Here is a 13598-nt window from a genome sequence, read left to right as displayed (position 1 = left end):
GCAGTAAAGAGGAAAGAAAACAGTGAATACCAACCTGATGTCTTAGGCCAACAGTAAAACAGCAGAGTAAAAGCAATGAAACCAAGGATGCCAGACAGAACCCCAAGAACTCTGGCTGTGACGAGGTCTCTTCTGTAGGCATCAGTCCCTGAGGAAAGCAGAGGAAAGTAGAGCTCCAGAGAGTAAAAGCTTGGGCCCTGGCGTCCCTAGCAATACTTGGAGTGATGGTAAATATGAATTCATGTAGGTTTATTTAAAAAAAAGTGTGCACTGTTCACGTCCGTGTGGAGAGAAGAGAAGCAGCCAGGCACTGGGATAACAGTCTGTAACTCCCCCCGCAGCAGACATCATCAAGCACAGCACAATCTTCTGAAACCACAATATGATACCAAGAAAGGCTGGCAGGACAGAGCCAGTGATCAGACTATACCTGCGCCCAGACACCATGAACCCACCTGAAATGAAGAGTGGCACCATCTCACTGCACTGGGCTCCCAGGCCATTATCAACCTCACAGGTGTAGTTTCCAGAATGTTCTGTGGTTAGAGAAAGATTGACAGACAACCCTCCTCCAGAGGGGGCTGAGCTATTTCCCAGGGTGACATCCTCACGATAAAACCGATACAGGATGGGGGGAGACCCCCCTCTTGGCATCACAGTGAAGCTCCACCTTGTCCCCCACCACAGCCTGGACAAAAGCCCCGAGGGTGAGCACAGGGCGGGACACTGGAACTAACAGAAACAAAGGGGTCTATCAGAGGACTGGGATACCACAGCAGACTCAAGCTTCCCTGTGGGGTCTCCACCCAAGGCCCTGGTCCACAGGGTACATTACTTCCAGTCTCACATCCCCACAAGAATATTCAGAGGTGATTTTCCCAACAATATCTTTCAGAATGGGGGAGGGGAGTATCAATATTGGAGTGCTGTCTAGAAACATGGCTATATCCAATTTTCATGTGGACTTTTTTCCTATGCCAACCCAGCCCTCTTTAAGTTTCCCTTCATGAAAAGAAAGATGTCAGCAGTTTATCTTGCAAGGGTAACCATCCTCAAATTGCAGTTGCTTCTCCACAGCACTCTCCCTGGGATCTTCCTTGTGACTCCTGATACCTGGTAACTGTGGTTTTGGATTTCTGTCAGAGATGAGGGAATGTAACTCACTTTTTACAGGGATTTTCAACCACCTTGCTCTGGATGGGATCATGACCATTGTCAGCTCTGCAGTAATATTCACCAGCATCACTCTCCTTCACAGCAGGGACCTCCAGCTCTGCTGACAGGCAACGCTGTGTCTTCGTTCCCACACTGTATCCTGTGGTCTCTCTGTGTCAGAAAAACATGATGTTTCCCATGCCCTCAGCCACTGAGCATAGTAGGATGAGACTCCCTCCTTCAATCACCTGTCCCCCAGGGCTCGCTGACTGTAAGCTTACGTTGGAGAGTAGGACTCCTGCATGGACAGGAGGTAACATCTGAGAACCTTGACTGTAGGAGATGGTGGAACCAGGGGTAGGCTGATCTCACTCTCTGACACAAGCCGTGGGAATATGGTGATAGCATATATGATGTATTACAAATATACAGAGAGAGGGAGCCCATGGTAATTGCCCTTGAAGACTGACTATGAATGCAGTTATTTGTGTGTTTTACACCCAGAATCTGGGTCCAGATATTTGTGTCTTAAGCTTAACACACAAGGACAGGTATCTGTGAATCTTAACCTTTAATTCCTGGCTAATTTCATGAGTAGCAATTATTAAAGAATTTGTGATGGATTGTCCACTCCATGAGACAGGAAACATTTTGAGGGGTTGAGTCACTGTCTAGACAGATGTCTTTTGCAGAGTAAAGAGAGTCATTTCACTGGTAGCATTACTTCTAGCTTGGATAAGGCATTGTTCCTAATAACAATACTACTACTAATTCCTCCATTATTTCCAATTTCAGGGAGCAACACAAATTGCAACCCCTTCTCTGAACCCTAGTTTACATTGATTTCTGCTTTCTCAGATGCTTCACTTAGCTCTATATGTCATGGTACCATGTTGCCTTCTAGCAAATCCATTTGTGTTGCAATCCAGTAAGTGGAAAATCTGGAGAGCCACTGGAAAGCAGGTGCCTTGTCTTGTAAAGCTCCCAGTCTACTGCTAAAGCCAAGGTAGACGACCAGAAATCAATGAAGAGCTGCTTGATGAATATTGCTTAACTAATAAAGAAGAGAAACATTATGATGAGTTTGATCCATTGTTATTTTTATGAAGCGAGATGCCAAAAGCAACTTGGAGTTTCTCTAGCCCTGTTCCCACTTTCCACAAGGACAGAGGTTGTGCAAAGAAACACAGAGACTAGCAGTCTAAGTCAAAACCAAGTTTGTCTCTTCCCCAAACTCATCCCCACTAATACTTACTCTGCACTTGAATCTGGGACAGGTAGCTCTGTTTTCTGATGCTGTGTGTGTTGTCTCTACCTGGCACCAGTAAGACCCTGAATCTTCATTCCACATGGTTGGGATTTGGAGCTCTGGGGAGCTGCTCCAGCCTGGCCCCAAGACCCTACTATCTCTGAAGAAGCGAAATTGGAGCTGAACATCTGACCTCTGTGGAGATAACCAGGTCACACAAGTCAGGGTGGCTGGGCTCCCACCTGCTCCCTTGCCCTTGGGAAGTGATTCCGTATCAGTGTAGTATCTTCCCCTTCAGACAAGATAGAGGTTCCAACACATGCCTTCATTACTCATGGTGCCATCACATTTTTCCTGAGGGGATTTTTGTCAGCTTGAGCTACTATAACAAAATACCATAAACTGGGTGACTTATCAATAATAAAAATTTATTCCTCACAGTTCAGGAGCTGGAGGTCTGATATCAGGGTGGTCAGGTTCTGGTGAGTACCCTCCCCCTAGTTGCAACTACTGACTTACATGGCAGAAAAAGAACTAACCATTTCTCTGGCCTCTTTTAGAGGCAAAAATCTCATTCATGAGATCCACCCTCAGCATCTAAATATAATCCAAAGCCCACCTCTAAAGATCATCACATTGGGACTAGAATTTCAACTTAGGAATAGGGGAGAGCTCAAGTATTCTGCTCATTGCAGGGAGTGTCATGGTAAGCATAACTATGTATTTGGGTCAAGAGACCTGAAGGTTCTTTCCCCTTAGCTCTCCCCATAGGTAGCATCACACAGGGACCATTGTCCTCAACAGACACTGCTTTCCCATTCCCTGTCTTCATTCAGCCTGTAGAGGCACTACACTGCATTAGAAATTCATGTTTTCGGGCCTCCCCGGTGGTGCAGTGGTTGAGCGCTGGGCTACGAAGCTACCCACAGCCTCTGCAGCACCGTTCGATCCCTGGACGCTGGTGAGGGTCCCACATGGCATGCAGATCTCTCCTGCCATGCCTGCTGCTCCCCTCAGCAGTGTACTTCATCAGTCTGCCTGTCCTGTTCCCCGCTCTGGCTCTGGTAAATTCTCTCACCCTCCCACGCTTCTGACTGTACCCAGTGCTTGTATAAACAAATAAATAAAATCTTAAAAAAAAAAAAAGAAAGAAAGAAATTCATGTTCTCTTCGTTCTTGCCTTGTTGGATGAAACAATCATGTGGCCTGGATAAATGGGAATAAGTTCATTACTGAAGCAAATCCCAGTATTTTAAATCTCAGAACTTTCCATGTGAATTCTTTCAAAAACATTTCCTATCCATTTAATGTATAATGAACTACAGATGAGTTTTAATTTAAGGTTCTGGTTTCAGGTGACTGATTATAGTGAGCACAATTCATTGCCTTCCCGAAGTGCTCATCTTATGTTGGCCATAGATTCTTAATTTCTGCCCTGTCACTTCATATATTTATAGTACCAGACTATGTTCTCTGTGGCATCTGCACAATATTTTAAGATTATAGCAAGGGAATTTAACCTTGAGGTGAGGGACTAAGTTATTGCTATCTACCTCTGCTCAATTGTACCAGAATGCCAGAATTTGTATGTGTAATGTAAGGAAGTAGATGCCAGTTACAGAAGAGATGTGATACTTGATAAAATACCATTGCAGAGTAGCACAAGAAGCTTATGGAATTTGGTATTATAATTTGGGGGGGGGGGATGTATGCTTTCACTATTGGCTCTTCTAGGCGGAGAACCAGATTTCCCTCTTCAACACTGGAGGACAATATTTTATTTTGCAATAAAAATGGAAGCACTGAAAGGGTGAATTGCAGAAACAACTTCATTTAAGGGGTTTTGCCTTCCTTCACAGGTGGAGACTGGATCCCATGGGGACTCAGCCATTGAATTTAAAATCAAGCAAATTTTTAAACCACTAGTATTCCCCTCATCCAAAAACTAGAAAATTTCCCAAGGATAATGCTGTCATGGATAGAAGGAAACCATTGTGAGTCATGGTCAGAGATGCTATTGAAAAGGTATGTAACCAGCAACTTTTCAAACACAGGCTTTAGTTGACTAAGGGAGCTTTTAGGTTGGTCCTCAATGATGACTTATAGGATGTAATGACTGCAAGAGATGAGTCCTTCTCCTGAGCAAGCACCAGGCCAGAATTTCTGTAGGTGCCCCTGGACATTCCTATTCTATTACTGGCTCACCAGTACCAGTGAGACAGGATCTATTTGCCCCAGTGTAATTCCTTAGAGAGTCCTTTTTACTGGATGGTTAATGTTGGATAAGCAAGGGAACTATTCTCCATATTTTAGATTTAGTTTTGCTTCATGTGGACATCCTGCATATAGACACTAGAATATCTTTTTTTCATTTACTTCCTTTGTTGAGCACATGTATGAACAAATACACAGTGAAATAATGGCGTATAGTAAGTGCTGACAAACTATGGATTGTGAGGTGCTCAGTTACCTGTTTTGTTAAATAAAGTATCACTGGAACAAAACCTTGCCCATTCATTCACACATAGGCTACAGCTGCATTCCTGCCACAGTGATATATCAGTTACAACAGAGATCTACAAGCTTAGACTACACACTCTGATGTTTCACAGACATGTTTGCTGAATCCTGACCTAGGGTTAGAGAAAAAATGATGACACCTCATTGCGACCATGCAGTTCTTAGTCATTTTCCTCAAAAAAATAATCATTTTCAGAGTGGCAAGAACATTCACAGAGACAACGTTGAGAAGTTATGATCCCATGGCCAGGATACAATTCTTTTCAAACTGACCTTCTGTCTAGTCTGCACATCCTCTTTCAGATGCCATTTCCCTCCCTACATCTGGAGTTTTAACAAGGAACAAATACTTGACCTTGAGAAACCTGGGCAGGACCTGCTCACCTGGCCATCCCCACTGGACCTTGTGGTAGGCAGGCGATGCATATACCAGAGACCAAGAACAACAAAGGCGATTGACTTACCTGCCTGTTCCGTGACTGGAATGGGTATTGCCAAGAGGGAGTCCACCAGGAATTGGGGATGACGCCCTTTCATTTTTTCTTCTCTTCCCCTTAACCAACTGCCTTCATATCCATGCTTTTCTCAGGGCAGACACACTGCTACATCATTATCCCATCTTGAGTCACAAAGAGTTCATCAGAAACATGTCCTGTGAGAAATATGAGCATTGAACACATCCTGAACTGACACTTTTTCCCTGATCATATTTTATGTTAGGGTCCTTTTCCTCATTTAACAAACACCTAACTAGTGTCCAGTGAGCATGGAGAAGGAATCCTGTTTCCCAGCAATCCTTTGTTAACCTCATACGTATCCCATGACTAAGCAAAGGAATGTTAGTAAATGGCCTCAGATCATCTTCTTTTTTTTTTTTCTTAAAAGAATTATTTATTTATTTACACAAGCACTGATACAGTCAGAAACGCGGGAGGGTGAGAGAATTCACCAGAGCCAGAGCCAGGAGCAGAACAGGCAGAAGGACCGAAGTACACTGCTGAGGGGAGCAGCGGGCAGCGGGAGAGGTCTGTGCACCATGTGGGACCCTTGCCCAGCGCTGCAGAGACTGCGGACAGCTTCACAACCCAGTGCTCAACTGGTGCGCCACCAGGGAGGCCCTCAAATCATCTTCTGAACACAAATCTTACAGATAAGTGTTTGAATTGTTTTCTTTTTTTTTATTTTTTTTCAATAGAGGCATGTTTTATTTATTTATTTGTTTGTTTGTTTGTTTGTTTGTTTGTTTGTTTGTTTATACAAGCACTGGGTACAGTCAGTAGTGCGGGAGGGTGAGAGAATTCACCAGAGCCAGAGCGGGGAGCAGAGCAGGCAGAAGGACCGAAGTACACTGCTGAGGGGAGCAGCGGGGGCAGGAGAGGTCTGCACGCCATGTGGGACCCTCATCCGGTGGCCGGGGAGCAGCCGGGGATAGAACTGGCGCCGCAGAGGCCGCGGGCAGCTTCGCAACCCAGCGCTCAACGGCTGCGCCACCGGGGAGGCCCTTGAATTGTTTTCATGAGGAATAGTAAGCATTGAAATTTTATTTGTGAAAGCATATAACATTTATAAGATATAAGATATTAAAACAAAATTTATAAGCAAGAAGTGATAAAGTGACTTCCTTGAACATTAAGAATTGGGATGCATTGTGACTTGCTTTTCCTGGTGTCCACTGCTTCCTATCTGCCTTTGAAGCATAAGCTGAGAGTATAGATCTGAGCTTTCCCATTGGCCCTAGGGCTGTGATAAATCCTCACACCTTTCAGAAGCTGGAGACCTTCTCTTGCTGCCACCTCAGTTCTAACTTAAGTGATTGAACTCACCAAAGATGATCAGCAATGAGCACAACAGCATGAGAACCTGATTCATCTATTTGAGAAGAGAAGCTCCTGAGCCACCAGCTAGAACCTTTGTGCAAAGAAAGGAAACTGCTTTTCAAAATACCTTTATCAAAAAAAGGAAGTAAGAGAGTTCTGAAATCTTCATTTTCACAGATTTTATGCAGGTGATATGGTTTCAAGTTTCTGCCTTTGCAGACCCAAGGCTTTGTCTCTTCATTACACGTGGACTTTAAATGCTTAGCTTATGAAAATTATCTAGTGTAATATTTCCATCCCTACTCCTCCCCAGAGGCGCAGACATGTCAATTTACATGTTTAACACTCTGTTTTCACTTCTTCTTAAAATCTATAATGGGGGGATTTCCCTTCTTTTTATCTGTTTAATTATGCACTTAAATTATGTAATATTCATTCATCACTAAGTGAATTGAATGAATGCGTGAATGTGTCCTCTGACTAGGGATTATAAGTGTGAACTGGAAAGGAGTTGTCAGTAGAATATATAGAAGAGTTAGCAAAAAATCCTTGAAGGAAAACCTAGACTTTGGTTCTAGGGGAAGCACAATTTATGCTAGCACAATTTATGTTCAACTGCCAGGAACACACTCACAAGAAACTGCTGTGTGTGTTGGTTGGTATAGTCAGTTACCATGGTTCTCAGTTCCTTTTGGCCATTGGCCTTCCTGTTTGGAAAGTCATAGCCCATCTACCTTCTGGAAATCCACATGCATACAATTAAAACAGAAAGTAGAAAGTTTAATATTACACAACCTTTGCCCTCTGGGTCCCTTCTACACCTGTTGTCCCCAAGGAGCCCTAGTCACTTACCATGAGATATTTTCACACAGGGAGGGAGGATTCCATCTGTTGAAAGTGCTGCTGTGAGATCTACTATGGGTTTTGAAATTGAGGGTTTTTTCAGTGCAGATTTTGTTTAGGAAAATTAATCTAATAGATATTTATAAAATGTTGCACCCAATAATTGCAGAATGTACATTCTTCTTAAGCACTCATGGATATCTTATGCAGTTTGAATCTACGTTAGTCTCAAATACTTCATAGACAAGAAAACATAAAAATAATAGTCTCTATTTTCAATGACATTAAGCTAGAAAAAATAAAAAATAACTAGAAAATTCATATATTTTTGGAAGTTTTTTACTGTTAATGAGATTTTTTTTAAATTATAGATTTTATTTTATCTTATTTTAGTATTATTGAAATAATATTGTTTTAAAACATCATATGATTTGGAGGTGTTGGTTTATACGTCTTCAAATATATGTTACCCCATTATACACAACAACAAAAAAATTCATAATCTTCCACTGTAGTCTATCGGGCCCCCTCCCTCATTTGCTCAACACTCCCCAGCCTACCCTTCCAGTAAACTCAATTCTACAGTCAGATTTATAGGTTTCATTTTGGTTTATATCTGTCTGTTTCTTTGTTTCGTTTCTTTATTCGACACATGAGAAGATCTTCTGGTATTTTTCTTTGTAATCCATTCATGTGTTGCTGGGCACTTAGGTTGTTCCCACAACATGGTTATTGTAAATAGAATTCCAATGAACATAGGAGTGTGTATATTCCTTTAAATTAGTATTTTTGTATCCTCAGGCAAATACCTAGGAGTGAAATAGCTGCATCATATGGTCAATTTATTTTTAGTGTTTTGATAAATATCCATGGCATTTCCCATTGAGGATAGGCTGATCTAATGTTCTCATAACCGTGTATAAGTGCTTCTTTTCTTCTGCCTCCTCACCAAAACTTGTTGAATCGGCTATCAAAAACCTCCAAAAATATCCCAGGACCACATGGTTTCATGGAAGAATACAAAATATTAAAAGAAGACCTAAAATCAATCATTCTTAAACTGTTCTAAAATATTGAAGGATAGGAAGCATTTTTAAAAAATTTATGAGGGCAAAGTTATCCTGATGCCAAAGCAACACAAGGAGACTGTAAGGAAAGAAATAACAAGAATTATCCCTAATGAATGAAGACGTAAAATTTCTCCACAAAATACTACCAAATTGAATTCAGCATGTTAACAAACACCATGATCAAGTGGGAGTCATACTAAGAATAAAAGAATGGTTCAACAGATGTAAATGAACCAATGTGATACATCAATAAGAATGAAGATTAAAAATCATATGATCATCTCAGCAGAACAGAAAAGGCATTTGACAAAATTCAAAATGCTTTCATAATGCTCTCAACATTAAGTATAAAAAGAGTGTAGCTCCACATAATAAAAGCCATAAATAGAAACTCACAGTTATTTATACTCAATAGTGAAAAGCTGAAGCTTTTCCTCTAAGATTAGGAATAAGAGTGCCTACATTCACTATTTCTATTTCTATCCAATATAGTACTGAAGGTCATAACCAGAGCACTTATTCAAGAGAAGAAAAAAAAAAAAAAACATTGGAAGAAAGAAGTAAAACTACTTATTTGCAGTGATGTGATCTTTATTTAGAAAATCCTAAGGATTTCTACAAAATACTGTTAGAAGTCATAAATTTAGTTAAGCTTCAGGATACAAAGTCAATACATAAAAATCAGTTGTGACTTTATACAATAACAACAAGCTACCTGAAAATAAAACAACCCATATACTACTGCAAAAAAAAAAAAGAAATAGAATACTAAACATTAAATTTAACCAAGGAAGTTAAATGATCTGTATAATGAAAACTTTAAAACTTTGATATAAGACATTGGAGAAGGGCCTCCCTGGTGGCGCAGGTGGTTGAGAGCAGCACTGTGAAGCTGTCCGCAGCCTCTTCAGTGCTGGTTCGATTCCCGCCAGCCTCGAAGCAACCCACATGGCAAGCAGACCTCTCCTGTCTTGCCCGCTGCTCCCCTCAGCAGTGTATTTCAGTCAGTCTGCCTGTTCTGTTCCTCGCTCTGTCCCTGGTGACTCCTCTCACCCTCCTGCACATCTGGCCTGTACCCCGGTTCTTGTATAAATATAATAAATCTTTAAAAAAAAAAAGACTTTGGAGAAGACACAAATAAATAGAAAGATATCCCTTGTTCATGGATAAGAAGGATTAATATTCTTAAAATGTCCATACATCCGAAAGCCATCTATCAATTCAATATAATCACTACTAAAATATCAATGGAATGTGTTTTACAGAAATAGAAATATAGCCTAAGATTTATACGGACCCTCAAAAGACCCAACATACCCAAAACAATCTTGAAAAGAACAAACCTGAAAGCATCATACTTTCCAGTTTAACGTAACTGTGTGGCAAATCTATCATAATAAAAATGTCATGGTATTAGCATAACAACAGACACATAAACTAATGGAGCAGAACTGAGAGTCCAGAAATAAAATCCAGGTATATACAGTCAACTAATATTGACAAGAGAGATGAGAATATTCAATGGGAAAGTAACAGTCTCTTCAATTAATTGGAAAACTGGATATTCACATGCTGAATATTGAAACTGCATCCCACTCACAACATGGTGGAATAGAGAGGCTGGGATAACCCTCTACCTTAAAAACAACCATAAAAAGTAAAATTTGCTCATAGGAAGATCCACACACTCTGTCCAGCTTACAAGGTCCCAGGATTTCACCTTGGAGATCTCAAACTAAGGTTGGTGGCCACTGAGGGGAAGAAGTGGGAGGAAGCAAAGGGTAGCATGACTGGTGAGTAGATATCACAGCTAGAAGAATACTGGGGGTTGACCACCTAAATCATGACAGGGACAACCTGGGACATTGTGAAATTCCCTGGAGGAACTCTGCTGATATGCAAGTAGGCAGACACTGGCCTGGGGTAGTGGGAACTACGCAGACACATACCCAGAATTTGGGAACTCCACATTCATCCTGGACACAGAAAACTCCTCTCCAGTCCCCCTTCCAGAAAAGATCAAGAGACGCTATGGCTGAGCTAAGCCAGATGCCATAAAAAAGCCCAATAGCAGAGAGGACTTAAGAGATAACTCATGAGTCACTGGGAAAGTATTGTTTATGGTGCACAGACATTTCAGACCTGCAGAAGTGGCAGCAGAAGCAGGGCAGGGCAGTGATGGCCATGGTTGACAGCCACAGTGACAAGTGGCTGCCACATTCTGGCAAAGCACTACCTCCTATCCATGTGCAAATTAGTCCCAGAGCATGAGCCTGGCAGTCCAGATCTCACTCTTCCCAAGAGACTCAAGCTTCACAGATCATGATGTGAAGCAGAAAGGAGCAGCAGGGAAGCAAGTTAGGTAGTTAGACAAACTGAGTGCAGAATACTGCTTGCTGTAGAATGAAAAAAGAGGAAGTAGAGGTGACTAAGCTCACTCCTCAAACTGAAATCAAGCATTAAATGCCCACATTTCCCTTCTACCCCCACCTCATGTCAAAGTAAACTAAGCAGAGAAACAGTCAAAACTAAATCTCCAGCATGCCCATGCCCTCCCCCACACCCACCTCCCCTCCCTTGCACAACACAGAGCAAATAGTGCAACAAATGTGCCTAGGAAGCAAGGGACATCTGCACACTAGAGAAAGCAAAATGAAAAGAACAGAAGTCCCAACACAAATTGAACACCTAGCAAAAATTTCAACACCACAACATCGGGAACGCTAAATGAACTACCAGAGAGCAAAGGCAGACAGGCAACCACAAGTTCTTATAAAGGAGATCCAGGAACCAAAATACTTCCTCACCAAATCAATTGAATATAGGAAAAGATCACAGAAAGAGACTGGATGAAATGAAAACAAATTTAAAAAAAAAAAAAACTTTAAGTAGAATTAAACTGGCAGAAGAAATAATTTCAGATGTAGAAGACTCAAATTAACAAATCACCAACTTAGAAAAAGAGAGATTCAAGACAAAGGAAAAAATGGGGAAACTCTATGAGAAATACCACACTCAATTAAAAGAGAATCCTTAAGAATAACTGGAATCCCAAAAAGGAAAGAAAGAAATGAGGGCAGAAACCCTATTCAAAGAAATAACAACTGATAATTTCCCAAACCTAAAGAATGAATGAAATATCATTGTCCAACAACCAAATTATTAAATGCAAGAAGACCTACAATGAGACACATCATTATCAAACTATCAAAAATCAAAGATAGAGAAAAAATATCGCAGAAATCAAGGGGAACATTTTTACGAAGGCTCTCAAATTAAGATTTCCCTGGGTTTTAGCCCAGACATTCTCCAGGCAAAAAAAAGAATGTAAAGAAGTGTTCACAATCCTAAAAGACAAGAACTGTCAGCCAAGAATACTCTAACTTACAAAATTATCATTGAAATGTGAATGTGAGATAAAGGTTTCCCCAGACAAACAGAAGTTAACAGAACTTACCACCACCAGACCTGCCCTTCAAGAAATGTTGAAAGGTGTTCTACAAGAAAAGAAAAATGAAAAACAAATTCCTGAGCAAAATGACAATAGCAATATAGACCAGAAACATAAACAAGAATATTATTATAAGCCAACAACAACACACTAAGCAGGAGGAAGAAATGTATAGTTAAATGCCAGAGAGCAGGCACCATCTCAGAAAGGACATAAGACACAAGAATTTAAGTAAAACCTCCATGGTAACCACTACCCAAAAATCCAGAATAGAGTCCCACAGTTGAAGAAATTTTTAAAAAATGGTAGAAATATTAAGGAAAGTCATCCAGAAAAATGGGAAAAGAAATAACAAGAAAATAAAACAATCAAAAACAAAATGACTGATAATAAACAGTTTATAACAATAATCACTCTGAATGTGAAAGGTCTGAATTAACTAATAAAAAGACATAGACTAGCAATGTAGGTAAAAAAGTCTCTGTCATCAATACTTTGCTTACAAGAGACCCATTTAAAACTGAAAGACAAAATCTGAAAGACAAAAACAAACTAAAAATGATAGGTTGGCATAAGGTGCAACCTAATGGCCAAAAATCTTTAAATAAAAAAGTTCCCCTTTTCTCTTTAAGATTTATTTTATGGAAATCACAACAGACTCAGCAGAAATCAAAAGAATAATAAGAGATTACTATGAACACTTATACGGAAACAAATTTAAAAAACTAGAAGACATGGACAAATTCCTAGAATGATATAATCATCCAAAGCTGGACAAAGAAATAGAACAACTAAACAGACCAATTACAAGCAGTGAAATTGAAGCAGTAATCAAAGCACTCCCCAAAAACAAAAGCCCAGGCCCAGATGGCTTCACAAATGAATTCTACCAAACATTCAGCAGTGAATTAGTGCCTATCCTACACAAACTCTTTCAAAAAATTAAAAAAGAAGGAATACTACCGAATACGTTCTACAAAGCCAACGTTACACTAATACCAAAACCCAACAAAGACAACACAAAAAAAGAAAGTTATAAGCCAATCTCCCTAATGAACACTGATGTAAAAATCCTCAACAAAATCCTTGCCAACAGAATCCAACAATGTGTCCATAACATAATTCACCACGACCAAGTAGGATTTATTCCAGGGACACAAGGATGGTTCAACATCCGAAAAACAATCAATGTAATCCAACACATCAACAAAAAGAAATATAAAAATCATATGATAATATCCATAGATGTTGAGAAAGCATTCTAAAAGTACAACACCCATTTATGATAAAGGCCCTTGAAATTCTCAGAATACAAGGAACATATCTCAACATCATAAAGGCCATCTATGACAAGTCCACAGCCAATATCATTCTCAATGGTGAAAAGCTGAAAGCATTCCCACTAAGATCTGGAATAAGACAAGGATGTCCACTCTCACCACTGCTTTTCAACATAATACTGGAAGTCCTAGCCAGAGCAATAAGACAAGAGA

General features: G+C 40.3%; 1 protein-coding gene across 1 annotated transcript in view; it reads right to left on the bottom strand.

The window, feature by feature from the left end:
- LOC311176751 (Fc receptor-like protein 5) overlaps positions 1–13598 on the bottom strand; it is a gene marked incomplete at both ends in the record, with an annotated part of 241867 nt that overhangs the window by 203473 nt on the left and 24796 nt on the right. Inside the window, 7 exon segments of the mRNA XM_084242396.1 lie at positions 456–642; positions 644–732; positions 1165–1180; positions 1182–1331; positions 1335–1453; positions 2411–2461; positions 2464–2696. Coding sequence (XP_084098522.1) covers positions 456–642; positions 644–732; positions 1165–1180; positions 1182–1331; positions 1335–1453; positions 2411–2461; positions 2464–2696 — 845 coding nt within the window.

The sequence above is a fragment of the Talpa europaea genome, assembly GCF_964194135.1.
Source record: "Talpa europaea genome assembly, chromosome: 9".
Taxonomy (NCBI): domain Eukaryota; kingdom Metazoa; phylum Chordata; class Mammalia; order Eulipotyphla; family Talpidae; genus Talpa; species Talpa europaea.
The sequence above is the reverse complement of the archived record's forward strand: the minus strand, read 5'-3'. Positions and strand labels throughout refer to the sequence as shown.